We start from the raw sequence: 26,249 nt of genomic DNA on the forward strand, positions 1-26,249 counted from the left end.
TATCATTATCATTATTTATTATTAATATTATTAATATTATTGATATTATATATTATGATTCTTATAATTATTGTTATTATTTATTATTATTATTTATTATTATTAATATTATTATTAATATTAATATTATTATTAATCTTCTTATTTTAATATTATTAATATTATTTAATATTTATTATTTGTTATTTATGATTTATTATTTATTATTATGCTTATTGAATAATAATAATAGTTTTCCATTCTCTTCGATGTCATAACCAAACAACATTTTTAATCAAAGGAAAACCCTTTCTATTCTCCTTGTAACTCTTTCTTATACTCTTTCCCTTTTCTTCTAACGAACTAAATGCCCTTAAGAGTGCTGGTAAGTACTTAAAAAAAAGTACTAATAGTTTGACCTGTCAATTAATAGAGTGGATGTACGTATTGAAAATGTATGTATTGGGTTGACCACTTGTAGTCCACTATAAGATAGTTGGAGTTTGTTTAAAAAAATCCCACAATCAAAGGCTCACCAAATACTAACCGGCAAACCCTAGTACCGCATTCCTGCTCTCCTTCTCAAAGTGTGGGTTTTTTTTCTCCTGCTCTCTCTCCTTTCTTCACTCTTCACTTTTACTCTCACTCTCACTTTCGCTCTCTACACTCACTATTCTCTCTCACTTCACTCCAACCTCCCAACCAACCACCACCACACCACCACCACCACCACCAACAGAATTGCCGGAACACCGCCACCTCTACCACCACCATTGCAAGGAGATCCGGTTAAGCACAAACACCACCTCAACCACCACCATCGGCGGGACGCTAGCAAGGAGCATGGGTCCAAGAAAAAAGGTGAAAGAAGTTGGACGAGAATCCTCAAGCCAGGTAATGAATAATCTTTCCCATTATTGTTTTTGTAATTTTGCCGGAAAATGAGGCCACCACCGTCGGCCATTTCTTTGTAATCTTCGTTTCTTTGGCTGCTGCCGAGGGAACGATTTTTTTTTTTCGTTTCCTCAACGGAAAAAATGGTGGAGGAACCGAAAAAGTGGCTCGTTTTCCAGCATTTGAATTTCGAATTTTTTTTGGTTCTTCGTTTGTTGCATGCGTTCCATTTTAAATTTTTTTGTTGTTACATGTTTTATTTAATTTCGAATATTTAGTAACTATTATGTATTTTTTGTAATATTTTGTTACATTTTTTAAATTTTTTGAATATTTAGTAATATTAACATGTTAATTACTATGTTAGAATTTTAATATAATAATAATTATATGTAGTATGTTAAATGTAATTAGTTAAATTATCAGTATGGTAATAATTTTATAATTAGTTAAATTTTATATATGTTAATGTAATATGTTAATAATTAAGATGTATTAATTAAATGTAATATGTTAATAATTTTATAATTATATTAATTAAATGTAATATGTTAATAATTTTATAATTATACTCCCTCCGTCCCAGAATACTCTTGACACTTATCAAGGCACATAGTTCTAGATGATAAGTTGTTGTTTGGTTATCAATTATTTTTTTTGAAAAGTAGATGTGATAGGAGTTACTCCCTCCGTTTCCTAAAGATCTTCCCTCTTTCCGTTTAAGTGCGTTTCCGGAAGAACTTCCCTCTTTTACTTTTATTCCTTATTTGGAATTTTTTTCCCCTTTTACCCTCTCATGTCCCTATCATATGGTCCACCATTACATTAATATTATTAATTCAATTTTACTCCATTTCTCTCTCCTACTTTAACCCCTTTTTATTTGTTTATTTATCTTAACCCCTTTCTCTCTCCTACTTTGCCCACCCCACACCCTACACAACTTGATGCTCATTGGTATCTGTAGTAACAGTAACAAGGAAGATCTTTAGGAAACGGAGATAGTAGTAGTTAGAAAAGTATTATTATTTTATTTTAAGAAGATAAAATGTGGGACATGATTAGAGTTGGTAGGTAATAAGAGTGGTATTATTTTATTTGGAGGAGAGAGAGTATGGGCCAATAGTTAAAAGGTAGAATGATTAAAATAATAGTGGGTCATATCCTAAAATAGAAGTGTAAAGAGTATTCTGGGACAGATAAAAAAGGAAAGTATAAAGACTATTCTGGGACAGAGGGAGTATTAATTAAATGTAGTATGTTAATAATGGATAATTATATTAATTAGATGAAGTATGTTACTATTAAATAGTGTAAATTAATTAAGTAGTGACTAATTAAAAAAATTGGAAATTATGCTCAGTCGGGGGCTTTAGGCGACGAGAGTGTGGGTCTTGAGAGATTTAGGCCCCGACACACTCGATCTCGTGGTGTCAATTCCTCGAGTAGGAGGGCGAGGGTAGAATAGTGCGTTAGGCCGGAACCTATTCCAGAGGGTGCGCCTCATAGTGGGGACTGGGATACCCAGGATGAGGAGGAGTTGGAGAACGCCCTGAGTGGTGGTGCAGAGGAAGCCACTTCCCGTGTGACTATGAGGAAAGGCAGAGGAGGGAGGTTCCTTCCGGAATCATCAGGTTCCGCATGTAGTTAGACTTCGAGCAGGGCTAGAGCTGCCACAGATACTTTCTGGTTAGTTACGAAGTTATTCAAGTTCTTTTTCCCAAAGAAGTCACGCTACGACGGCCCGACAAGTCATCTACTTAAAAGGACCCTCCCTGCAGTGCGCCCTTCCTTGAATTATTCGGTCATGCAATACTTATTGAATACAAAGAAAAAAATGCATTTCGATCCCGTCCTAGTTCTCAATCATTTCGTGGCACCGGGCGTGGTTGAACCATCCACGATGAATAGAGCTAATGCGCAGGGAGGAAGCTTAGATAAGAGAATACCTCTAGACGGCAGCGTAATTCCGAGTTTTCCGGCTCACCTCAGTGCACGTATCTACAATGATCCGTATGCTGCTAGAGTGATGATGTGACATAACCGTGCTAGTGTGGTTGATACTTTGAATAATTGGAACTTCGATCCCCAGTCGCAGCATCGTATACATGTGTCTTGTATTTCCCATATTCCGTTCATCATGTATTCGCACTTAGACTTCCCATTGATTTCAGCGTTTATAGAACGTTGGCAGTCTGACACGAAGACGTTCCACTTGCCTTTCGAGGAGATGATGATCATGTTGCATGACGTTTGGCAGATTATACGAGTGCCTGTTGATGGTCGGACAGTGAGGGGAGGTTTCTCGTCTGATGCGTTGTATATTCGCTTTGAGGAGCTACTCAAGGTTACTCGTGATGAGCTACTTAGGACCCGTCACAGATTTGGAAAAATAGTGGTGTTACTGTTAGCGAGATATTTGACAGATGCTGGCGTGCTGATCGTCCCGCTGACGTGAAGATCCGCGCTTTTCTGCTCATTACACCTTGTTGTATGCTCTTTATTGATAAGAGTGGTACGAGGATCGCTCCCCAGAACATCATAGAGTTGGATGACCTTCATTCAGTGCATACTTATTCATGGGGATCAGCGACTTTGGCTTGTCTATATCATCAGCTAGGAGGGGCGAGTAGGCAGTCGGCCAAACAAATTGATGGGTGTCTCACACTTTTGCAGGCTTGGATATACGAGTACTTCCCATGTTTTTGGCCTCAGAGAAATAGTCTAGCGGTGTCTGATCAGGATCCCCGGTGTAGGAAGTGGGATTATCACATTGTCAGCAAGAATCCTGTTCGACTCAACTCGATACGCAGACGGTTGGACACCCTTCAGGCTTCAGAGGTACAATATTTATTCATTTATTAATGTAGTCTAATATTAGTAGTACACTATGTATGCATTTCGATTCTATATAACGTTCTAAATTCGTTAATTATTATTGTTGCCAAACATTAGAGGTGGGCATGGGCCGTGCCAGCACGCGGCCCGACCCGTTATTCATTACATGGGTCGCGGGCCTGTCACGGTCAAGAAATTTTATTTCAGGCCCGCACCGGCACGAGCCCGCATAGGCCGGCCGCGGGCTGAACGCTCCTTTCCTTTGTTTTTTAGCCTAAAACTGTCAAAAATTTAAAAAAAAACAACATAAAACACGGGTTAGGCCCGCAGGAGGCACGAGCCCGTTCCGCGGGCCTGTGGACAAAATTTGGAAATTTCAATCCCGGCCCGGCACGACCCGCCACTCACGGGCTCGGGCCTTGCCCGGCCCGCCATTTCCCCAACCCTGTGGGCCGAGCTCGTGAACAGGCCCGCCCCATGCCCAAGTCTACCCAACATAGCTAACTTATTATTTCTGAGTTTTGTAGTGGATGGCCCGACATTTTGACTGTACGAGGGATTTGTTGGAGGATCGATATAACGACCAACGGCCCAACACTTCGATGTGCTATGAGATGATGGACTAGATGGCTCAGGATTGGGATCGGACTTTGCAGTTAGACCGTGCTTGGGACAATCGTGATGATGGTGGTCCGGATCAGTAGTTTTCGTGAGTTGTACTGATGATGTAGTTTAGCACTTTAGATAACTTTGTTTGGTTAATGTATTGTTATAACATTAAGACTTTATGGTTGTCTTATGATATGGTTTAATGTTATGATATTATTTGATGATATGTTGTTTTTATGATATGATTATCATGCGAATCATTTCTCCAACTAAATCTTAACTTATGAATGCCATAGAACAAAATGTTAATCCCTACCATTGTAATATACGAAAAAAATATGAATATTATTACAATATAATAATCATTACAACAAATAAGTTACAAAGTTACAATCTATAATATACGACAAAAATAAAATACACTATATAGTAGTGAGCAAATGGTCCCACAAATCGCGTTTCGCATCATATAACTTATCCCATCCATCAACACTATCATCATGCATGGTATGCCATAAGTTGTGAATTGGTGGTATGGGTGATCCGGGTGCCAACTCCAATCTGATATAATGCTCGTAACTGCCAAGTTGTGCCATCACTAGTTCCCCTGTCTAGGGCTGTTCAGAGTGCGGTCTGGACCGCACCAAACCGTAACCCAAACCGTTTTTTTGCGGTTTGGGTTGGTTTGCGGTTTTAAAATTGCGGTTTGGGTTATGATTTCAAGCAAACCGCAACTGCGGTTTGGGTTGGGTTTTAATTTTTGTAAATCAAAACCGCACCGCAAACCGCAATTTTCTATTTTTTTTTAAAAAAATAAATTTAAATACACTTGACAAGGCGGCATACAAGTATAAAACTGAAAAAAGAAGTTTGAGGTAAAGAACTTCAACACTTTTGATAAATTATTATTTATGTTTAACTATGAAGTCAACTTCATATCTATTTGGACTCTTATTAACAATTTTTTTTAGTCTTCGACTACAAAATTAATGTCGCAGAGGAAAAAATGGTTAAACCGCAAACCAAACCGCACCAAACCGTTTTGCACGGTTCGGTTTGGGTTGGTTTGGGCAAAAGTGCGGTGCGGTTTGGGTTGGAAAAATGTCAAACCGTATATTTGCGGTTTGGGTTGAGTTACATCCCAAACCGCACCAACCCAAACCGCGAACACCCCTATCCCTGTCGGACCAGTTGCAGCTGATCGAGATTCCCATGGAAGTATAGCGATACACAGATAAAGGCTCCCCATGCCCCCAATCCAACCAAAATGACTATGGCGTTGAAGATCTGAGCAATAGGAAACAAGTCTTACGCACAAACCATCCAATGTGCGTCTGTACACGCTCCTCCTTTCCAAGTAATTAATGCTCATGATTGCTGCTTTGATCCGATCGTAGTATACACCTCTGTAAACTTCTGGATGAGCGGCAATCTCATTTGCCATACTTGTGCGGACAAAACCTCAATGTTTTTCCCTACTCAAGAAAGCATCTGCAACATATCTAAATCCACAGTTACCGTCTGCCTTGACATTCGTCCATCTAACGATGTACTGACTAATAATCCCTGGAACAGACTTGTGAAATAGAAATGCACTAGACCCGTCATCATTATCCATGCTTTGCTGACCTACAACAATCAAATTATATTGTTAATATGATAATTACATAAAGATCAATATTATAATAATAAATACATATAATACATAATCATATTACATGTAGAAGTTGACATGCTCATAACTGAACCTACGGACCTGCTACCTCTCGTTGACGACCCAGGAGATGTGTACTCAAAACCACTCTTGTTGCGCTTCTTACTTGGATGGTTCTTTCGTGGTCTTCCTTTGGAGTTCTCAACGACATCAGGCTCAACAGCTGAACAACCTGGATTATGCAAATGATCCTCTAAAACCAGTGTAGCACACCGCAAGATGGCATGATCACTACTTTGAACCTGGTCGACTAACTCCATGAAGTACTGAGAATCTTGTGCTGCCTCAGATATGAAATCGGGGTTGTTCACCCCCATCACCAAGGATCAAAGTAGTCCAATAAGGGTGCGTTTGTGATGGAAATTGCATCCATACTTGCTTTGCTCGAACCACACCCCTTTTCTCCTTCCCTTTCAAAATTTAGTTAATTTTTGTATTCAGATACAACCAATTTCAATTCGATATCATTATTCCTTTTTTAAAAAAAAAATCTTTGTAATTCGGTCAATTGAATTAGACTATGAAGTTTTTTGTCCCATCCGCAAAAATGAAGTTCTTTGTTGATTACTCTCTGCTTTAACATGTTGATGTTTATTTTATTTTACTTTACCCAATTTGTTTATCTTGAACTCTCAGTTTTGTTAGGGAACGAAAAATAAATTGAAGAAAAATTGAAATGGATATGAGTGAAGCAAATTAGAGGAAACTAGAGAAATAGAGGGAGAAGAACTCACCTTCATTTTGTTCTTTCACTATGAACTTCTCAATTTTTGAATTGGATGGAACCCTAAAATCTGGATAAATTTTGGAGGTTGTTGATTTATGAGGTACATGACAAACACGAATGGAAGGAGGAAGTGATAAGTGTGGACAAATAAGTGGGCCAGTTTAGTTAGGTGTTGAAAAACTAAAAACACTATCTAAATGGCTTTTGGTTTGCGACCAGAACCATAAAAAAATGAAATGGTTGGGCCTAACCAAATAGTGTCTGTCATGAAGCAGAGAGTTTTATTTGTTTAGGAACACTCTGTCTTTTTATGATGTGAAGGAAAAGGATTTGTATGATGTATGGCGTTGTAAGTACCTTTAGGATAATTTTTTGAGGCCATTATCCGCTATCTACCCATCCACATTTCAAGATACCATTTATGTGGTAATATGATTTGTAATAACTTATGAGGCCATCGGCCATCCGCCATCCACATTGCAAGATATTATTTTCTCTTGTTTATTTTAATTAAGCTTTAAAAATGAAAATTAATTATTGATTAAAGTTTTTCTTGTTTAGTTCAATCCTCACCTGTTCATAACGATTACTTGGTGGTAATGGTCACACAATTTATTACTGCACTTTTCAAGTAACAAAATCTATTACTTTGTGGTAATGGTTACCATTTTCTTGTCATGATTTGAACCAAACACCTAACAAAAATAGTCATTTTTTTTCCATTCCCTTCATCTATTTGTTTCCATTCGCTTTCCATTTCAAATTTTGAACCAAACAACCCGTAAGTGTTCTAGAAAATTGTTCCTATTTTAAATCTTTCTAGCTTAATTATTTACTTTATTGTAATTCTTTTGTTTTTTAACCGCCAAACTTTTATTATGATTCTATTGATTGTTATTGTTCATTTAAGTTAATATTAATTTGTTAAAAGCTTCATTTAATATTAATTTGCTTTTCCGTTAAGAAAAAGAAGAAAAATCACTTACCTACCGTTACAAGTACAACAGTAGACACATACTACCTCCCTTCCTATATAATAGTTACACTTTCCATATATGCTGATGAACGTTGAGTCTTTATATCTCTAATTTTATATTTGTAAAAAATATAAAAAATCAATATTCTAAATGAACGTTGAGTCTTTATATCAAACAAGACCCTACGACTATATTTTCTCTTAACCATAAATCACAAATGATAGTCAAAGTACTTTGTGAATAGCGTCAAAAGTGAAAGTGTAACTATTAAAAAGGAAGGGAGGTAGTAATATGAGATGTTGTACTTTTCTTAAATCTCGTAAAATATCCAAAACATAGACTAATTGTTATAGGAAAAACGAGGTATAACATATACTACCTCCGTTTTCTAAATGAGTGTTATATTCACTTTTTCAAGCAACCCAATGCCTTTTTTAGTCATTTATATTCATAATTGCGCACAAGTAAAATTCTATAAAGTTGATATTTTGAAACTATACATTTAAACGAATTTAACAAAATTTCATCTAAATACGTTTTTCTTTATATATAACAACAAAAAATAAAGTTAAAAATAATTGATGAATAGTGTCAATTTAACTCAGTCCAACAATTATTTACAAATGGAGGTAATATGTATTACTTCATACGTTGATGTTTCTATATATTTTATGTAGAGCGTGCTAAGTTTATTCGTATTCCCAAGCGTCTGCGCCTCTAAGGGATAATCATCGACGGACCAAATTTTTCAGTGACGATGATATTGAACATTTAAAAATCATTCACCTTTAATTTTAAAAGATAATAACATCTACAAAAGAACCTATACAAAAACCATCAAATGCTCCGTATTTAACGCGTACCAAAAGCTATACGAGCAATCGAACAATTAAAAAATGCTCCGGTTCTCAACCGGAGCATTTGATGGGTCAAATGCTCCGATTGTTAAAAAAATCGGAGCATTGGCACAATTTTTGTCTTCAAATTTCGTCAAATGCTCCGTTTTTTTGGCTAATAACTGGAGCATTTGCGTCTCAAGTGCTCCATTTTTTTAGCTTAACCGGAGCATTTGTTCTTTTATTTTTTATTTTTTATTTTTTAAATCAGCACCGTTTATAAATATTATTTTTAGAGCTGTTACATATATATTGCGCACGCATAGCTCTGTTACAATACTCCACCTCGTGCCCTCCTCATTGCTATACAGCAAAATTCATCCAAAGTATATCCAACAAATTGCACAAAAAAATTCAATAATCCAACAAATTAACTTTCAAATTAAATTATAATATATGAAGTGTAGAATTGAATTACAAAATACTACTCTAAATTCAAAGTATGTGTTTATATCATAAGTAACTAAATATTAAAATCAAAGACAACTATCAGTAAGGAAGGAAGCAAACTTGTCTCGAACTTCATTGATTTCCTCAATAGTGAACGACTCCTCCTTTGGCGTGTTGTAAATCTAATAAGAACAAAGACAATAATATATATGTCAAAATTTATCCATTATTAGGTCGTTTTGCCATTAATTATATACTTTTCATACCATATCATGTATTTTTAGCTTACAATCTATTCTAATAAGTTGTTTTGGGATTATTAGGATGATTACAAGTCAAAGTTGATCGTTCAAGTAAATTTTGAGCAAGTAAATCCCTTTACAAGGTCAATTTTAGCCCGTTTTGGGTCCAATGCATCCATTTCATACCGCAGCATGTAAGTTTAGCTTATAATCTACTCTAATATGTTGTTTTAAGATTACTAGAATAACCATAAGTCAAAGTTGATCGTACTAATCAATTTTGTTCAAGTAAAGGTCATTTCAAGTTCGTTTTAGACCATTTTGGGTCCAATTCATCCATTTATATACCATAGCATGTAATTTTTGCTTATAATTTTTGCGTTTTGTGCCCTTTTTTGATTGAGTTTCATATGCGGCAGAATAAATCCCCATTTCTTGCATTTTCAATTTATTTTCCGCTATCCTCTTTTCTCTATATTTCTCATAATCTGTCATCTTGAATGTCTAATGTGAGATTAGCTTCTGCACAAAGAGGTCATAGACATTCAGTTTAAAAAAAAAGGACAGAGAGTTATGGTTCCAGTATACTACATATAACAATAGACCATTAAAAATACAAGTAAAAAAATTATGTCAATTTATTGTTCCTGTCAATTTTAACTAAGACATAAAAGACATGACTAATTCATTGTTGCTCATTAAACTATTTCGCGACTTCGTAGTTCACCTGTATAGACGGAAAAAAATAAAAATAAAAGATTGCAAAGTGGATACAAAACTCAAGTAGATCCAACTTAACATTTGATTAGGAGGAAATAGTGCCTTGAATGATACTTGGTGGGGGAACTGTGCATAGGGGTGGGGGGGGGGGGCTGTGCAGGGCAGTGGGGTAGTGGGAGTGAGTGCAGTGCAGTGGGGGGACTGTGGCAGGGCAGTGGGAGGGGGTGGGGAGTGCATGGAGGGGGAGGCAGTGGGAGGGAGTGTAGGTGGGTGAGTGAGGGTGTGTGAGGGAGGGGGAGGCAGTGAGTGCAGGCAGTGGGAGGGAATGCAGGGAGTGCAGTTGGGTGAGTGAGGGTGTTTGAGGGAGAGGGAGGCAGTGAGTGCAGGGAGTGGCAATGGGCAGTGGGCAGTGGGCAGTGGGAAGGAGTGCAGGTAGGTGAGTGAGGGTGTTTGAGGGAGGGGGAGGCAGTGAGTGCAGGGAATGGCAGTAGGGCAGTGAGGGGATTACTGTGCAGGGCCAGTTCAAACCATGGTCACTGTATCCATTACTTATCATCTGCATCTCCTATATTCGCCTATATTGATCAGGATCTGAGGCCATTATGTTTACCAATGCTGACATATGAGAAAAAATGCCTAGAAAAGCTAAGTACAACAGTACCTGATGCTTGTATATTATTGCAAGGTTATTGTATGGTGCAGATAATCCTGTTGTAACATTCAGTGTAGCCTTATAATACTGTGCAGCAGTACCAATCATATTCCTACAAAATCCCACAGATTCTGAATCAAAAACTAATTATCTGACACTGCTACTCTAATTCAGAGAGTTAAAGCAGCACTTCCATCATGCATCTTATAAGAGGTCCGATGTTGAAACCACATACCATTCCATATATATATATATTGCCAAGATTAGTAAGTGCTTGTGGATGGTTAGGTTGCAGAGAAAGACATTGCTGCATACAACAACCAATGGATCAGTTTCAAAAATAAAAGGGCAAGATAAAAAGGAGGCAATAGATTGCACAAAACACATGATAAGACATACACGATAGTGCTTAATGGTTCCTCGCAAAAGAATGGTATATAAAAGGTTAATTTTGACAAAATTATCCTTCACTATTTCTTCCCTTCATTTTACTATATATTTATTAACGAGATAGGTGAGGGAGGGAAAGTGATAGATGCATTATGCATATCCTTTTCTTGGATATGGATCAGGAGAAGAGTAGGGGATGGAAATAATTTTCTTTCCCCCTTTAATTTGGCTAATCCTTATACCTTACTGAGATTGACAGATTTGGATGGATAACACAGGTTCTCACTTGTCCGTTCCCTTTCTTTACCAAACACACCATTGATGTTTGTTTTAGCTACTGAATGATATTTTCAGGTCACTTCTTTTTTGGGTGAAAACAGGCAAATTACAAGTTATAATGTCAAATCTGAGTTTCTACTTAAGTTATCACAATCCTAATTCTTGACATAATTATTTCAGGTCACTTTAGATTTTTTTTTTATAATCAAATCAGGTCACTTTAGAATTAGTTTAAAATGCTAGTCATTAAACTTTATGCCAAACAAGTCTATTGAACAATTTCTTTATGTTAGTTACTAAATCCTTGTTAAGTCGTTATAATTATTGGACTTCATGAAGGAAGTCGGAAGTTAATCTTATTAGAAAAGACAATGGTCAAAGTCTCAGATCTTAGTATAATTCACTAATCATATGTAAAATCTTAATCGTGTAGGTGCATCTGGTGCAGATATGTAAAGTTCAGTCCTTGATTCTTAAAGCATTCTTAATGAATCAAAATTAACATACAAGTAAATCATTTGAACAAAGATGCTAACTAATTTTACATAAGAGTAAGAGGGAGCACAACTAACCTATGGGAGACCGAGAGAGAGAGCGCGCAAAAGCAAGTAGACACAGATGGGGTGTAAGATATGTAGGCACCCTGAGCATTATAACCAAAAAGAGAGGATTGATATTATCAACGACTTTAGCAGACAAAGGAAGTAGTCATTCATCCCCTACTAATAAAATTCCGTTTTTCTTTTTGAAATTTCATCTCTGAGATTTTTTATAACATATTTGTTTTCAGTGATTTTGGTTTAATTATGTTCAGATTTGTGTCTTAAAAGGTACTTTTAGGATTGAACTGGTGACTCTGATCTTGAAATCGAATCATGAGTACTTCACCAATCTAAATTAGGATCCTAATCCGGACAACCTTGATAAATGTCGTTTGAGTTAGTTAATGAGCTGGTAAAGTGACTGTCGACATTTAGATGGGAGGTGTCGTTACATTCAGAAAAAAGTTCATAACACCATCTCTGGTTTGTGCTTCTCATTGACTTATCAACTAATTACTTTCTGTAACATAACATGTATATCAAGTTATCATTTGAGTGCCACAACTGTTCTGCCGAATGAATTTCTTTAATACGTTTTGAAACAGAAGTAGTATTTGTGGCCTTGTAGTTGTCAATAAAGGGATAAGATAAGGTTTGGAATTTCGTAAAGTAAACCTGGGGACTGATCTAACCTTGTCAATTGCTTGCTTTTGTGAGGCATTATCCATCAGGGGATATATCTGGTACTATCTATCTTTAAAAGCTATCGAATGAATTATTTGCATCATTTGCTGCATGTATCAAGGATGCGCAAGGACTTGGGAGGGAGGAAGTGACCCTCTGATTATCAACTAATAAGCCTTGGATTTCTTGAAGTTGAACTCCAAGACGATCCTCAAGAATTGCAGGGTGAGGGGGAAGTGACCTAGGTGGGCCCATCCCAAACTGCGATTCTCTCTCTCTCATCTCCTCCAGAAGTGCCGGGTGCGGCATTAGACCCATGTTTCGGCCATATGGCGGAGGTTCATGCGGCGGAAGTGGAATCCTGCCATGCTGATGCGGCATGTTCTTCATCGGCATTGGCGGACCTGAATTTCTACCTGACATTGATGTTCCTAACAATTTATAGTATATCAATAATAATCACGAACAACAACAGAAATTATCAATAATAATCACGAATAACAACAGAAATTATAGTAATTCAGAAACTAATTAGCAAAAGAAACTGAAATAACAGGAGTTACTTTCTGCCTAACATCGTCACTAATGTTCCTGCCAATTTATAGTATCAATATTAATCGCGAATAACAACAAAAAGAGACGAAAAAAACAAGAGTGAACTGACCTTAATTGCAGAAATGGTGTCGAAATTGGGGGTTAGGGTTTTTCGGGTTTGAAGAATTGGGAATTGGGAATTGGGAATTGGGAATTGGGAGGAAATGTATGAGAGAGAAAGAAGAAAGGTTAGGTTATTAGACAGAGTAGAATGTAAAGAATCGACGCCGAAAATGCCGAGCAGACGAGCACAAGAACAAAGCTCTCTAAACGACTGTGTCGGGGAGGATGCGCAAGGACTTGGGAGGGAGGGACGACGGAGGACTGCTGAATGGGGAGGATGCGCAAGAACTTGGGAGGGAGAGGTGATGAGTTTGTCTAGGCAACCAACCGTTTGAGTCTTTTAGGAGACTCAAACAGGGGCAATTTGGTCATTTTAAGCTTTGGAAATTTCACTCGCGTGTTGTTTGGTACCAATGCTAGGTTAGATTGGTACATTGTCCGAAAATTTTGATACCAAAGTAAGGTTGCTTGGTACCAATCCTGATAACAATGTGATACCAATACCAGGTTATAATGGTACCAATGTGAGTGTTTGAGTCTTTTTTGGACTCAAACAGTTGGTTACCAAGGCTTTCTCGAGAGGTGATAACTGATAATAAGAGAGATGTCAAGCTGTTCCCTTGCGACTTCTGCGTTCCTGCGGTTACTATTAATTACTATGATCACTCTTCTTTTATCTTTTTGACAACGTTTTTTCTTTTTTTTTTTACAATGCTCTTCTTTTATCTCACCTCTTTATTTTCTTTATTTTTCAAAATTAGATTTGATTTTTTTAGAGAGGTGGGATTTTTTTTTTCAATGTTGTACGGCAAAACTATCTAATGTGGATGCATCTCTTGCTACTGAAGGATGGGTGGGCCTGGGCATTATTGCTCGTGATCATCTAGGTGGTGTCCGGTTTGCGGCTTCTCGACGTACTAGAGCCTTTTGGTCGCCTGAAATTGCAGAGGCCAAAGCCATCGAAATGGGAGTGAGGCTGGGGAAGCGATTTGGGCTGGTGCATGTCGTCATTGAATCCGATTGCCTGACTGTGATCAACAAGCTGCAAAAATCCTCCTTCTATCTATCGGATCTTGATAATGTTTTGTCCAATATTTTCTCAATGAGTTCCCACTTTCATTCATTAGTTTGGTCTCATGTGAAAAGGGACGGTAATTTTGTAGCTCATCATTTAGCTAAGCTAGTACCTTTCGGGGTTGAACAAATTTGGGAGAACCACTTTCCTCCTGAAGTGGCTCCTTATATTCTTATGGACGATTTGTCCCATGATTAATCTAGCTTGAGCTTTTCCCCTCAAAAAAAAAAAAAATCTAATCTCCATCGTTTATAAGACTCTTTAAATTGGTTATTTTTCTCCCTTCTTTTGATTTCTTCTTCTTTTACAGTGAAATAAAAGTCACACTTTAATTTAAAAACATTAGCTCAATATAAAAAGAGCTTAAAATTTGAGTCTTTTAAATTCTTATACCCTAATCACAAAATACAATATTTGCATATATTCTTTGATTTTGAAATATGCCCTAAAAATATATATATATATTAAACCCGGTTTAACGATTTAAGTCTAAGATTGTGTACATCAATCAATAGTTATATTGTCGTTTGTCCATTTTCTTTTTCCTAAGCATCAACTGATAGTGAATTATTTTATTTGAAAAAACATTTGAAGTAATAATGTTTTTCTTAAGATGATGATAACATTAGCCAGATAAGGGATTTCACCAAAAGAAAAAAAACTCGCGCCTAACGATTCAAGTGCTCCGTTGATCAATCGGAGCATTTGTGTTACAAATGCTCGGGTTGATTAATCAACCAAAGCATTTGATAAGTAGCAAAAGCTATTTTTTACACTAGTGTCAATATATAATTTACATCACTACCAGAATAATTTTAGATAAAAAAAAATGTCCAATAATATATACCTACATAAAATTGTCGACGCACGCATCGCGTTTATGCAACTAGTAACATAAAGGTTAAAACTATTACACACATAAACTTACCAAAAAAAATCAACCAATTAAACCCAATCAACTCATATAATTATCAATCACATAAACTTGCCAATAAAAAAGATTCAATCAAATTAAATTTAGATCCAATCAACTAAAAAAATTCGTAATCAAGAACTTACCCAAAAATAATACCACAAACAATAAAAAAAAATGACATTCTCATTACAAAGACAACTCCCATACAAAATTAATCACAAATACGAACTCCAAAAAAAATCATTTTTTTCATTACTTGGATATACAATTTAATCACTTATAGTTACTTTAAAAATGTTTTTGGATACTATTTGTAAGTATTTAAATACTTTTTTTTTGGTAAGAAAAAGTGTCCCGAACCCCGCTCGGGTCTTCATGGGCCAGGTACTTGAGAGTAAGGGGAAAGGGTAAGGGGAATCTCTACCCTGAAAGTGCCTCTAGTGGGGATTGAACCCCCAACCTTGAGGTTGAAAGGGTGCTCTCCTTACCACTAGACCAAGTACTACTTGGTAATTTAAATACTTCTTACTCACCAAATGAAGGTGAACATAGATACGTACTTTCATAATTTTATTTTTCATTTTTTTTATACCGACTAATATTTATGCCTAAAATGTCACCGCATGCATATCATGCAGAAAAAGCTAGTGCATAAGAAATAGAAATGGTACAACTATTTCTAAGTGAAGGAAGTATTTCACAATACAAAGTACTCCCTCCGTCCCAAAATATAGTTCCCATTTCTATTTTGGGAGGCAAATTTTAAAAACTTTGACCAAATATTCTTACTAATGTATACAAAAAAAAAACATATTCATGAGGGGTGTTGTTAGATTCGTCTCAATGTATAAATTCGTAATATCAACTTTTTATATTTTTTACTAATAAGAAATAGAAGATATTGTAGGTCAAAGGTACATCTTGGAGACTGTGCAAAATGAAATGGAAACTATATTTTGGGACGGAGGGAGTACTATATATATTTTTTACTATTAATTGTGTCATATAAAAATAGTATTCACTCCGTAACATAATAAATGTGATAAATATTTATTTATTTAATAAAATATACTCCTTCCGTCCAAATTTATTTGCTACATTTTGCCATTTAGGGGTGTCTCAATTTATTTGCTACATTTGCAAATATTTACATATATAGTACATAGGTCCTACATTTTATTTACAAATTTGCCATCACTTTCCATATATAATACATAGGTCCCACAATTTATCTATTTGTTTTTTTGTTAATTTCATTTCTGTCAGTGGTCCCCACTCTCTCCTTGGTCTTTGTGAAAAAGTGCTTGTAGAAAATAAATTGGGACGGAGGGAGTAATATATTGTATTTATTACATTTATTTTATTAAGTAAAAAGTATATGTATTGGGAAAGAAATGTAACTAGTAAGATGGAAAGAAAATTGTTTTGACGGGATCCATGTCCATGAGACCATGCTATTATTAGGGTCCCACTACTTATCCGAGATCTGTACAGGTCAATGAGTTCACCAGCTCAGCAACGTGGGAGTCATTCACTTTTACAAGTTCGAGATATTTCCTTGGAACAGCATATCCCGTCTCTAGCGCGAATTGTTTAAATTTTGTTGAGTTTTTTGCGGGGATATACCAAGGTAATAGGGCATTTTGTGGGGATATATAACCTAAATTTAAGTTTTGTTAAAAGGTATCAAAAACACTATTTTCAGCAAAAAAAATTCAAATTTTCGGCCTTTAACTTGGTAAGAACTCGTGAGTGGGCCACAAAATAACAGTGAGGAAGTTGGAGGAAAATGAATTTAATAGAAGCAATTGAATATCACACACTATACAAAGAGTAATTAAGCAAGTCAAAGGCTGGAAATTTGACTTTTTCGTCGAAAATAGTGTTTTTGGTACCTTCTAACAAAACTTAAATTTAGGTTGGTATATCCCCACAAAAAAATTTTATTGAGGTATATCCCTACAAAATACCCTATTACCTTGGTATATCCCCGCAAAAAACTCAATTTTGTTTGATAACACTCTTATCAATCAACAACAAATAAGATTAATTATGTAATATTTTTAAAAAATTCCTTTAATAATAAATGAAAATAATATTATGACAGACGCGAGAGATCGAGAAACAAATAATTAATACAAAACAAAATAAAATTAGACAATAGATATACGTGGTTCACCAATTTGACTATGTTCATGGGCAGAGAGAGAATATATTTTATTGTGAGGAAAACCATATTATAGAGAGAATTAGACTTAATTCATCGTATAAAACAACTAGGTTAATGACCTATTTATACTCCCGGGTTAAAAACGCGTCTACCACAAAAATCAGGCACCCGTCCAACCGGGTCGGGCGACATCCGCCCGATCGGATGGTATTTTACCAAACCTCATATGTGTTACGGGCCCGATTACGCGACCTCACCCGGTCGTTGTTTGCTAAAGGCCCCCGGAGCAGGCTCGATATAGCATCGGGCGTTCTCCAAATAACAGCTTCGCCCAGAATTGTCTCGGGCCCGATCAGGCGGCTTCGCCCGACCCTATCGGGCAATACTTCAAAACAGCGAATTCAACGCATTTCGTCGACCATATTCAAGGCATTAATCTTACAAATCTCCACCTTGACTTGAATCCTCTCACAACAACCAGAAAACAGATGATTGATCACAACGCCCAGAATCTTCGTACACCAGATTTGTCTCAAAAGACAACCAGACCACATTAGTCCTTAAGGACCCCAGAATTGCCCCAAGAGGGCAACTAACAATCACGAACATTGAGTAAGTCCAAACAATGTTGAAACTTACTCTGCGGAACTAGTTTGGTGAACATATCAGCAGGATTACCAGCAGTTGCTACCTTCTTCACCTTAATTCTAGTCTCACTCATTAGGAAATGATATCTCACATAAATATGCTTAGTCCTCTCATGATAGACTTGATCCTTGGCTAAGCATATTGCACTCAAACTGTCACAATACACAATAGCCTGATCGTGATCTAAACCAAGATCACTAACTAGTCCTTTCAGCCATATCCCCTCTTTAGCGGTTGTTGTCAACGCCATGAACTCTGCTTCAGTAGTAGACAAAGTAATTGTAGCTTTCCAACTAACGCCAGAACGACCAAGAGTAAATACGTAACCAGTTATTGACCTCCTACTGTCAACATCTTCAGCATAATCAGAATCAGAATAACCAGTGACTAAAAACTAAGTATCATTCCCATAGATAAGACCAATATCAGACGTACCTCTAAGGTAACGAAAAATCCTCTTGATTGCCTGCTAGTGCTCCTTACCAGAATCACCCATGAACCTACTAACCAAACTGACTACATGTGCAAGATCCGGCCTAGTGCAAACCATAGAATACATCAAGCTCCCTACTGCACTAGCATAAGGAACCCAACTCATGTACTCCTTCTCCTCATTAGTATTGGGTGCAAAAGCAACAGACAAATGAATATTGGAAGCACTTGGAGTATCTATTGGCTTAGCTGTTGTCATGTCAAACATTAACAAAATCTTAAGAGTATAACCTTTCTGTGACAAGAAAAGTTTCTACTGATCTCTCTCCCTATAGATCTCCATCCCCAAAATCTTTTTTGCAACACCCAAATCCTTCATCTCAAACTCAGCACTGAGAAGACCCTTCAACCTCTGAATATCAGACTTGGTCATTGCGACTATGAGCATATCATCTACATACAAGACCCGATAGATAAATGACCCATCATTCAGCTTGTTGTGATACACACAACAATCATACAAACTCCTATTGTAGCCTAACTCAATCATATAGTTGTCAAACCGCTTATACCACTGCATAGGAGATTGCTTTAGTCCATACAAAGACTTCTGCAACCTGCAAGCATAGTCTTCTTTTCCAGGAACTTGGAACCCATCTAGTTGAGTCATATAAATCTCCTCTTCCAACTCCCCATGTAGGAAAGTTGTTTTCACATCTATTTGCTCAAGTTCAAGATCCTGATGTGCAACTATTGTTGGTAGCACCCTGATGGAAGTATGCTTGACTACTGGTGAGAAAATCTCATTATAATTAACTCTTCCTTTTGCATGAACCCTCTTGCAACAACTCGAGCTTTATACTTGATCCCCTCAAAGGGTGAAGACCCTTCCTTCTTTTTGAAGACCCATTTGAATGTGACAATTTTATCAACATCACTACTAACAGACACCACAATAAACTTCTTATCCAATGACTTCATCTCATCTCCCATTGCATGCAGCGAGCCATTGATCGAGTAGTCTCGCTTCCAGAAACAGCTTCTTTATAGGTGGATGACTCATGTGTTTTCACCTCCACCTCCTTAGCAACCTGTAGTGCATAGGCAACCATGTCCTCAAAATCATACCTCTTTGGAGGTCCCACACCAACTCTTCTAGCTCTATCAAATGCTATGTTTGGTTGATGTACTTCAGATGTGATTAACTGATGACTAGAAGACTCTTCAATAGCACCATTTTGATCTTCTCCACCTTGGTGTTGTGATCCACTCTCATCGTGAGTGACTTGTAGCTCCACCTTTGTTGATAGCAGGACAAAGGACAAATTACGACTTGTAAGTGTAAGCCTTTGTTTCTGTTTTATAAAATACATACAACAAAAAGATGCCGTGAATCAAAATATAATTGGAATATAGCAATTTAAACAACTAAAATTTGAAGATGGCATATTTAGTAGAATATGTATTGATAAATTCATTCAGTTTCAAACTTCATTTTGATCATTAACTAATGAGTTACAAAGTCAAGCTTTGATGTTAGCTAATACGCACCTATACATTCATTGCCAAGTTATTAGGCCACTTTCACGCAAGATATACAATTTTTTCTATAAGAATTAAGATAGAAGTATCATATTTGTGGTATAAATACTAGCAAGGAGTTTTTTTTTAGTACTTGATTATGGAGAGAATTCAAACTATTAGTTGGAGATCATTAACTATTAGTACTCCCTATCTCTATCAATTAAGGGAGCATTTGGTTGGAGGATTTCAAGAAAGAGAAAGGGAATTGAGTTCCTTGTTTCCTTTTGTGAATGTTTAGTTAGTGCCTTTTTCCAAACCTTTTACCCTTTTTTTCTTATTAGGATTACCCTCTTTCCCCTTAAATTGATTCTCCACCACACACAAGATTTGGGATTACCCCATATCCCTCTACCATACAACTGTTATTGTTATTATTAGTATTATTATTATTATTACTCATATTAATATTATTGATATTATATATTGTTATTATTATAATTATTGTTATTATAATTGACAAACACACTTATCACTTCCTCTTTCCATACTAATTGACAAACACAAATGGAAAGAGGAAGTGATAAGTATGGACAAATAAATGGGCCAGTTTACTTAAATGTCAAAAAACTAAAAAAGCCATGTAGATGGTTTTTGATTTGCGGCCAGAGCTATAAAAAAAATGAAATAGTTGGGCCTAACCAAATAGCCTATGTCACGAATCAAAGAGTTTTGTTTGGTTAGGAACATTTTTTTTTATTTTTTTAATGTGAAAGAAAAGGATTTCTATGAGGTATGGCATTATTGTAAGTACCTTTAGGATAATTTCGTGAGGCCATCCACCATCCACCATCCACCGTCCACATTTCAAGATACCTTTTATGGGGTAATATGATTCGTGAAATACGAGGCCATCCACAATGCAAGATATTATTTTATGTGGTTTATAATATATTTATTGTTTTTTAAATAATAAGCTTTTAAAAAAATTAATTTTCAATTTTCTTTATTCTTGTTTAGCTAAATCTTCAACAATTCATTATGATTATTTGGTGGTAATGGACTCACACAATTTCTTATTGCACCCTTCAAGCAACAAAATCCATTACTTTCTGGTAATGGTTACCATTTCCTTGTCATGATTGAACCAAACACCTAATAAAAAGAGTCATTTTTTCCATTCTCTTCATCTATTTGTTTCCATTCGCTTTTCATTTCATATCTTGAACCAAACAACCCGTAAGTGTTCTAGAAAATTGTTCCTATTTTAAATCTTTCTAGGTTAATTATTTACTTTATTGTACTTCTTTTGCTTTTTAACAGCCGAACTTTTATTATGATTCTATTGATTGTTATTGTTCATTTAAGTTAATATTAATTTGTTAAAAGCTTCATTTAATATTAATTTGCTTTTCCATTGAGAAAAAGAAGAAAAATCATTTACCTACCGTTACAAGTACAACACTAGACGCATACTACCTCCGTTCCTACATAATAGTTACACTTTCGGTGCACGATTTTGAGTTTTTATATCTCTAATTTTATATTTGTAAAAAATATAAAAAGTCGATATTCTAAAAGTACATTGAGACGAATCAAACAAGACCCTATGACTATATTTTCTCTTAACCATAAATCACAAATGATAGTCAAAGTAATTTGTGAATAGCGTCAAAAAGTGAAACTATTAAAAAGGAAGGGAGGTAGTAATATGAGATGTTGTACTTTTCTTAAATCTCGTAAAATATCCAAAACATAGACTAATTGTTAAAGGAAAAACGAGGTATAACATATACTACCTCCGTCTCTAAATAAGTGTTATATTCACTTTTACAAGCAACCCAATGCCTTTTTTAGTCATTTATATTCATAATTGCGCACAAGTAAAATTCTATAAAGTTGATATTTTGAAACTATACATTTAAACGAATTTAATAAAATTCCATCTAAATACGTTTTTCTTTATATATAACAGCAAGAAATAAAGTTAAAAATAATTAATGAATAATGTCAATTTTACTCAATATAACAATTATTTAAAAATGGAGCGAGCTAATATGTATTACTTCATACGTTGATGTTTTTATATATTTTATGTAGAGCGTGCTAAGTTAATTCGTATTCCCAAGGGTCTGCGCCTCTAAGGGATAATCCATGAGGCCATCCACATTTCAAGATACTACCACTCAAAAAAACCAAAAAGAAGAAATGAAAGAAACAGTCAATGAAGAAGAAGTCGAACAGCTTGAACAATCCCTTCCACAGGTAAATTGGATGGGTAGTAAGATCCAACTCATAAGAATTCAAGAAAGCTGGTATTCTTTTAACAACTTTTCTAATATCCACACTTTCCAAAAACACTTTGTTGCTAAAGACACTGATCTCTTTGTCACAAGTTTTCCAAAAACTGGCACCACTTGGCTCAAATCTTTACTCTATTCTGTGGTGAATAGATCTCTCTACCCCCCAAACAAAACCCCTTTGCTTTCCCATAATCCACATGAGCTTGTATATGATCTCGAAACCGCCGTGTACGGTGGTAACCCAAAGTTTCCACGCCCGCACCAACTTGATGACCTCCCATCACCACGACTTCTCCACTCTCACTTGTCCTATGCATCACTTCCTAAAAGTATCAAAACTTCTGCTGGTAAGATGTTGTACATTTGTCGAAATCCCTTGGACACGCTTGTATCACACTGGCATTTTTATCCGAATTTGATAAAGAGGATAACTGGGGATGAAGATTACCAACCTCCTGATATACAAGATTTCTTTGAAGAATTTTGTCAAGGTACTATTTTTTGTGGCCCATTTTTTGAACATGTACTTGGATATTGGAAGCAAAGTTTAGAGGAACCTAATAAGATACTGTTTTTGAAGTATGAGGATCTAAAGGAGAATCCTAGTTTTTATTTAAAGAAGATAGCGGAGTTTATTGGTATGCCATTTTCTCCCCAAGAAGAAGAAGAAGGTGTCATCAAGCAAATAATAGACCTGTGTGATATTAACAATCTTAAAGAACTGGAGGTTAATAAGAGTGGTTTGCTAAGTAAGATGGTGGAGAACAAGGTGTTCTTTAGGGACGGAAAGGTGGGAGGTTGGTCTCGTTATATCACAGCTCCGATGGTGGACAGAATGAACAAAATTATGGAACAACAACTCGGAGGAACTGGCTTATCCTTTAAATTGCAACCCGAATAGATCAATGTATTTTGATTCAATAATAATTGTCGGTTTGATCTAAACCTCAATAGAATGCTCATATTAAATGTTGTTGAATTTTTTCTAATGAACTTTTTCCGATTCATAATGAAGGATAACAATGATCAAAATTTTGTGTTGATAAGCATAAAAATTAAACTGTTGCACTTATTTAAGAATAGTGGTTGAAATTATCACAAATTCTTGGAAGTTTCACACCATAATTTTTCATAGGAAGAAAGTAAGAAATTCCGCTAGTAATGTACTCAAGTTAGTAGATTTTTGGGGGCCTATTTTTCGACCTCAGCACAGGGCCTCAATATTGTTTGGGTTGAGGCTGGCTCAACTCATGAATAACACGTATGTATAGGATACATAACCTACATCTCTTACGTTTCAAACCTATTTCTCTCTGTTCTCTGGCATTGAACAAGTATTTTTTTTTGGAATTTAGCCGTTTACTCACTAGTAGTACATGTTTGAATAATGAAGGGAATTTCAGTGGAAGCATAAGAGATGTGATTCATGTATGTGTCTTGTACATGTTTGTTTTTCATGAATCAACTCCAAAAAATATTGGAAAAATTCTTCAGGTACTGTTGAGATTGGCATAATTTCCAAATTACCCCTTACATTTGGAAAATTCATCAGATACTTCTAAGGTTTATGTCTGTGCTCAAAATACCCTTACTCTTGACGGAAGTCTAACGCCGTTAACTTTTTTTTTCTCTCTCTCTTTAGTTTCTTCTCTTTCCTCCCACCATTTTCTATTGGTGAACCTCTAAGTGTTATCTCCTCCCACCTCCATGTCTTTCTCCCTCCTCCCAATCTTCATCTTCCTTCGTCCAATGATTTGTTGATGATTCGATATACTTTGCGAACCACCAACACACAACCACCACCAAAGGTGGTAGCACCACCAAGGAATGAACATTGAGAAAGGGAGAATAGAATACAGTTGTAGCACCGACGGCAGAAATGCGCAAACAAAGGAGGGAGAATTCGAGTAGTATGTGCAGCTCTGGTGTGGATGCAGCAACGACGAGAGAAGAGATAAGAGCAGCGACACCAAGGGAGTAATGACGCGAAAGGGAAAGAATCTTCGGCGAGCTCAATGCTCAGCGAAAATGGAAGCAGAGGGAGGAGAGAAGAGAGCTGCGATGAAAGATGATTTTTGAATTAATTTAACAAACTAAATCTGATTTTATTTTGTTAATTTAACAAACTACACAAAAATTCAAGAAAAATAATAATGGAGGATGGTGGGAGGAGAGAGAAAACTTGGAGGTTCATTAATGGAGGATGGTGGGAAGAAAAAGAAAACTGAAGAGTGAGAGCGAAAAAGTTAACGACGTTACGGTTCCGTCAAAAGTAAAGGTATTTTGAACACAAACAAAAACACAAACTTCAGGGTATCTAAGGAATTCCCCAAATATGAGGGGTAATTTTAAAATTACGCCGAACTTCAAAGATAGCTGGAAAAAAATTCCAAAAATATTTCATTAATATTGTAAAATAAAATCAAAGTTGTTACTCACAAACACAATTTAAAATACAAAACAAGTTTTTAGTATATACACCTAAAACAAAAACAACAAATATCTTGAAATGTGGAGGGCGTTATCTCATTCATGAGTCATAATACCCGACAAGAAGATCTTGAATTATTGTGGTGGATGGCCTCAAGATAAACAAATTGCCACGTGAAGTTTGTGGTTGTTTTAGGCATATATTTACCGACAAGAAGTATCTTCAATTATGGATGGAGGATGGCCTCATGATTATAGGAAAATAAATAAATACTCCCTCCGTCCCAATTTATTTGCTACATTTTGCCATTTAGGGGTGTCTCAATTTATTTGCTACATTTGCAAATATTTCCATATATAGTACATAGGTCCCACACTTTATTTACAAATTTGCCATCACTCCCTTCTTGATTTTGTAAATGTTTCCATATATAATACATAGGTCCCACAATTTACCTATTTGTTTTTTGTTAATTCCATTTATGTCAATGGTCCCCACTCCCTCCTTGGTCTTTGTGAAAAAGTGCTTGTAGCAAATAAATTGGGACGGAGGGAGTAATACACTTGCCACGTCATATCATACATCATACACGTAATTAATGCCTCGTGAAGTTTGTGGTTGTATTAAGCATATATTTAACCAAGTTTGTTAGGTGAAGATGGTAGATAACTCATCTTGTGATTTTAAGGTTATAATTCAAATCATATTACTCATTTATGCCCTTATACCTTCTTACATTTAAGCATTGACTAGTGTAATTAGGCTAATTGATCTGTGAGAGGTAGGGCTGACAATGATGCGAGTCGAGCTCGAGTTTGACTAAACTCGACTCGAACTCGAAAACTCATATTCAAACTCGACTCGACTCGACTCAAAAACTCGCGAGTTTTAAAATGTCAAGCTCGAACTCGAAACCTAAACTCGAACTCGAACTCTTTTCAATCTCGAACTCGAACTCGTTTCAAGCTCGAACTCGTTTCAAGCTCGAACTCGAACTCGTTTCAAGCTCGAACTCGTTTCAAGCTTTTTGGTCATTTGATATAGTTTTATTTTTTATAGAAGAAATTCTTTACTTTGCTTTTTGGTTATTCTATACACTTTTTTTCATTTTTAAAAAAAAGAAAAGTACAAGTATTTTTATAGAAAAAATATAAAGTTAAAATTTCTTAAAAAATTAAAAGTATATATATATATATAATTTTATCGAGTATCTCACGAGTCTTGAGTTGAGTATTGACTTGCTCGACTCGACTCGTTAACTTGTCGAGTCGAGCTTTGACCGAGCTGAGTTCGAGTAGCTCGCGAGCTGTCTCAACTCACTGCCAGCCCTAGATAGTGAGAGGTGTTGGTCCAAAAAGTTCCGATTATTAAAAAATGAAGTACTCCCTCTATCCTATAATATACTCTCTCCGTTTCCTAAAGATCTTCCCTCTTTTCGTTTAAGGGTGTTTCCAAAAGATCTTCCCTCTTTTGCTTTATTCCTTATTTGGCAAAACAAATTTCCCTATTTACCCTCTCATGTCACTATCATATGGTCCATCATTACATTATTAATTCAATTTT

General features: G+C 35.9%; 3 protein-coding genes across 5 annotated transcripts; 2 read left to right on the forward strand and 1 right to left on the reverse strand.

Moving 5' to 3' along the window:
- Nucleotides 1-514: 514 nt before the first annotated feature.
- LOC104892975 (uncharacterized) lies at nucleotides 515-10,023 on the forward strand. Of its 2 annotated transcripts, XM_010679004.3 has the most exons (3): nucleotides 515-873; nucleotides 3,550-3,714; nucleotides 4,239-4,565. In XM_010679004.3, the coding sequence occupies exons 1-3, from the start codon at nucleotides 823-825 to the stop codon at nucleotides 4,335-4,337; spliced, it is 315 nt and encodes a 104-aa protein (XP_010677306.1). In that variant the 5' UTR covers nucleotides 515-822; the 3' UTR covers nucleotides 4,338-4,565. The 2 variants fall into 2 exon arrangements, 1 of the variants encoding a protein (XP_010677306.1); XR_789995.4 differs by lacking the exons at nucleotides 3,550-3,714; nucleotides 4,239-4,565 and adding an exon at nucleotides 9,348-10,023.
- On the reverse strand, nucleotides 8,988-13,351 carry LOC104892984 (uncharacterized). Of its 2 annotated transcripts, none has more exons than XM_010679018.4 (6): nucleotides 13,198-13,351; nucleotides 12,542-12,949; nucleotides 11,880-11,950; nucleotides 10,874-10,945; nucleotides 10,648-10,750; nucleotides 8,988-9,206 (listed from the first exon to the last, which is right to left on the reverse strand). In XM_010679018.4, the coding sequence occupies exons 2-6, from the start codon at nucleotides 12,575-12,577 to the stop codon at nucleotides 9,111-9,113; spliced, it is 378 nt and encodes a 125-aa protein (XP_010677320.1). In that variant the 5' UTR covers nucleotides 12,578-12,949; nucleotides 13,198-13,351; the 3' UTR covers nucleotides 8,988-9,110. The 2 variants fall into 2 exon arrangements, with proteins under 2 accessions (XP_010677320.1, XP_010677316.1); XM_010679014.4 differs by having other exon boundaries at nucleotides 12,542-12,964.
- An 8,679-nt stretch (nucleotides 13,352-22,030) lies between these two features.
- LOC104892970 (cytosolic sulfotransferase 5-like) lies at nucleotides 22,031-23,244 on the forward strand. The gene has a single exon (XM_010678998.3). It carries the CDS (start codon nucleotides 22,107-22,109, stop codon nucleotides 23,154-23,156), a length of 1,050 nt encoding a protein of 349 aa, XP_010677300.3. The 5' UTR covers nucleotides 22,031-22,106; the 3' UTR covers nucleotides 23,157-23,244.
- The last annotated feature ends 3,005 nt before the right edge of the window (nucleotides 23,245-26,249 follow it).

Source organism: Beta vulgaris, chromosome 1 (assembly GCF_026745355.1).
Source record: "Beta vulgaris subsp. vulgaris cultivar EL10 chromosome 1, EL10.2, whole genome shotgun sequence".
Classification (NCBI taxonomy): Eukaryota; Viridiplantae; Streptophyta; class Magnoliopsida; order Caryophyllales; family Amaranthaceae; genus Beta; species Beta vulgaris.

Excerpts from the sequence above, each read along its gene's own strand:
- LOC104892975 (XM_010679004.3), top strand. The coding sequence starts at position 823 with ATGGGTCCAAGAAAAAAGGTGAAAGAAGTTGGACGAGAATCCTCAAGC. Across the intron at positions 874-3,549 it reads GACGAGAATCCTCAAGCCAG|GCTTGGATATACGAGTACTT; the intron begins GTAATGAATAAT and ends ACACTTTTGCAG. Across the intron at positions 3,715-4,238 it reads ACACCCTTCAGGCTTCAGAG|TGGATGGCCCGACATTTTGA; the intron begins GTACAATATTTA and ends TGAGTTTTGTAG.
- LOC104892984 (XM_010679018.4), bottom strand. The coding sequence starts at position 12,577 with ATGGATAATGCCTCACAAAAGCAAGCAATTGACAAG. Across the intron at positions 10,946-11,879 it reads TCTCTCTCGGTCTCCCATAG|CAATGTCTTTCTCTGCAACC; the intron begins GTTAGTTGTGCT and ends TGTTGTATGCAG. Across the intron at positions 9,207-10,647 it reads CAATAATATACAAGCATCAG|ATTTACAACACGCCAAAGGA; the intron begins GTACTGTTGTAC and ends TGTTCTTATTAG.
- LOC104892970 (XM_010678998.3), top strand. The coding sequence starts at position 22,107 with ATGAGGCCATCCACATTTCAAGATACTACCACTCAAAAAAACCAAAAA.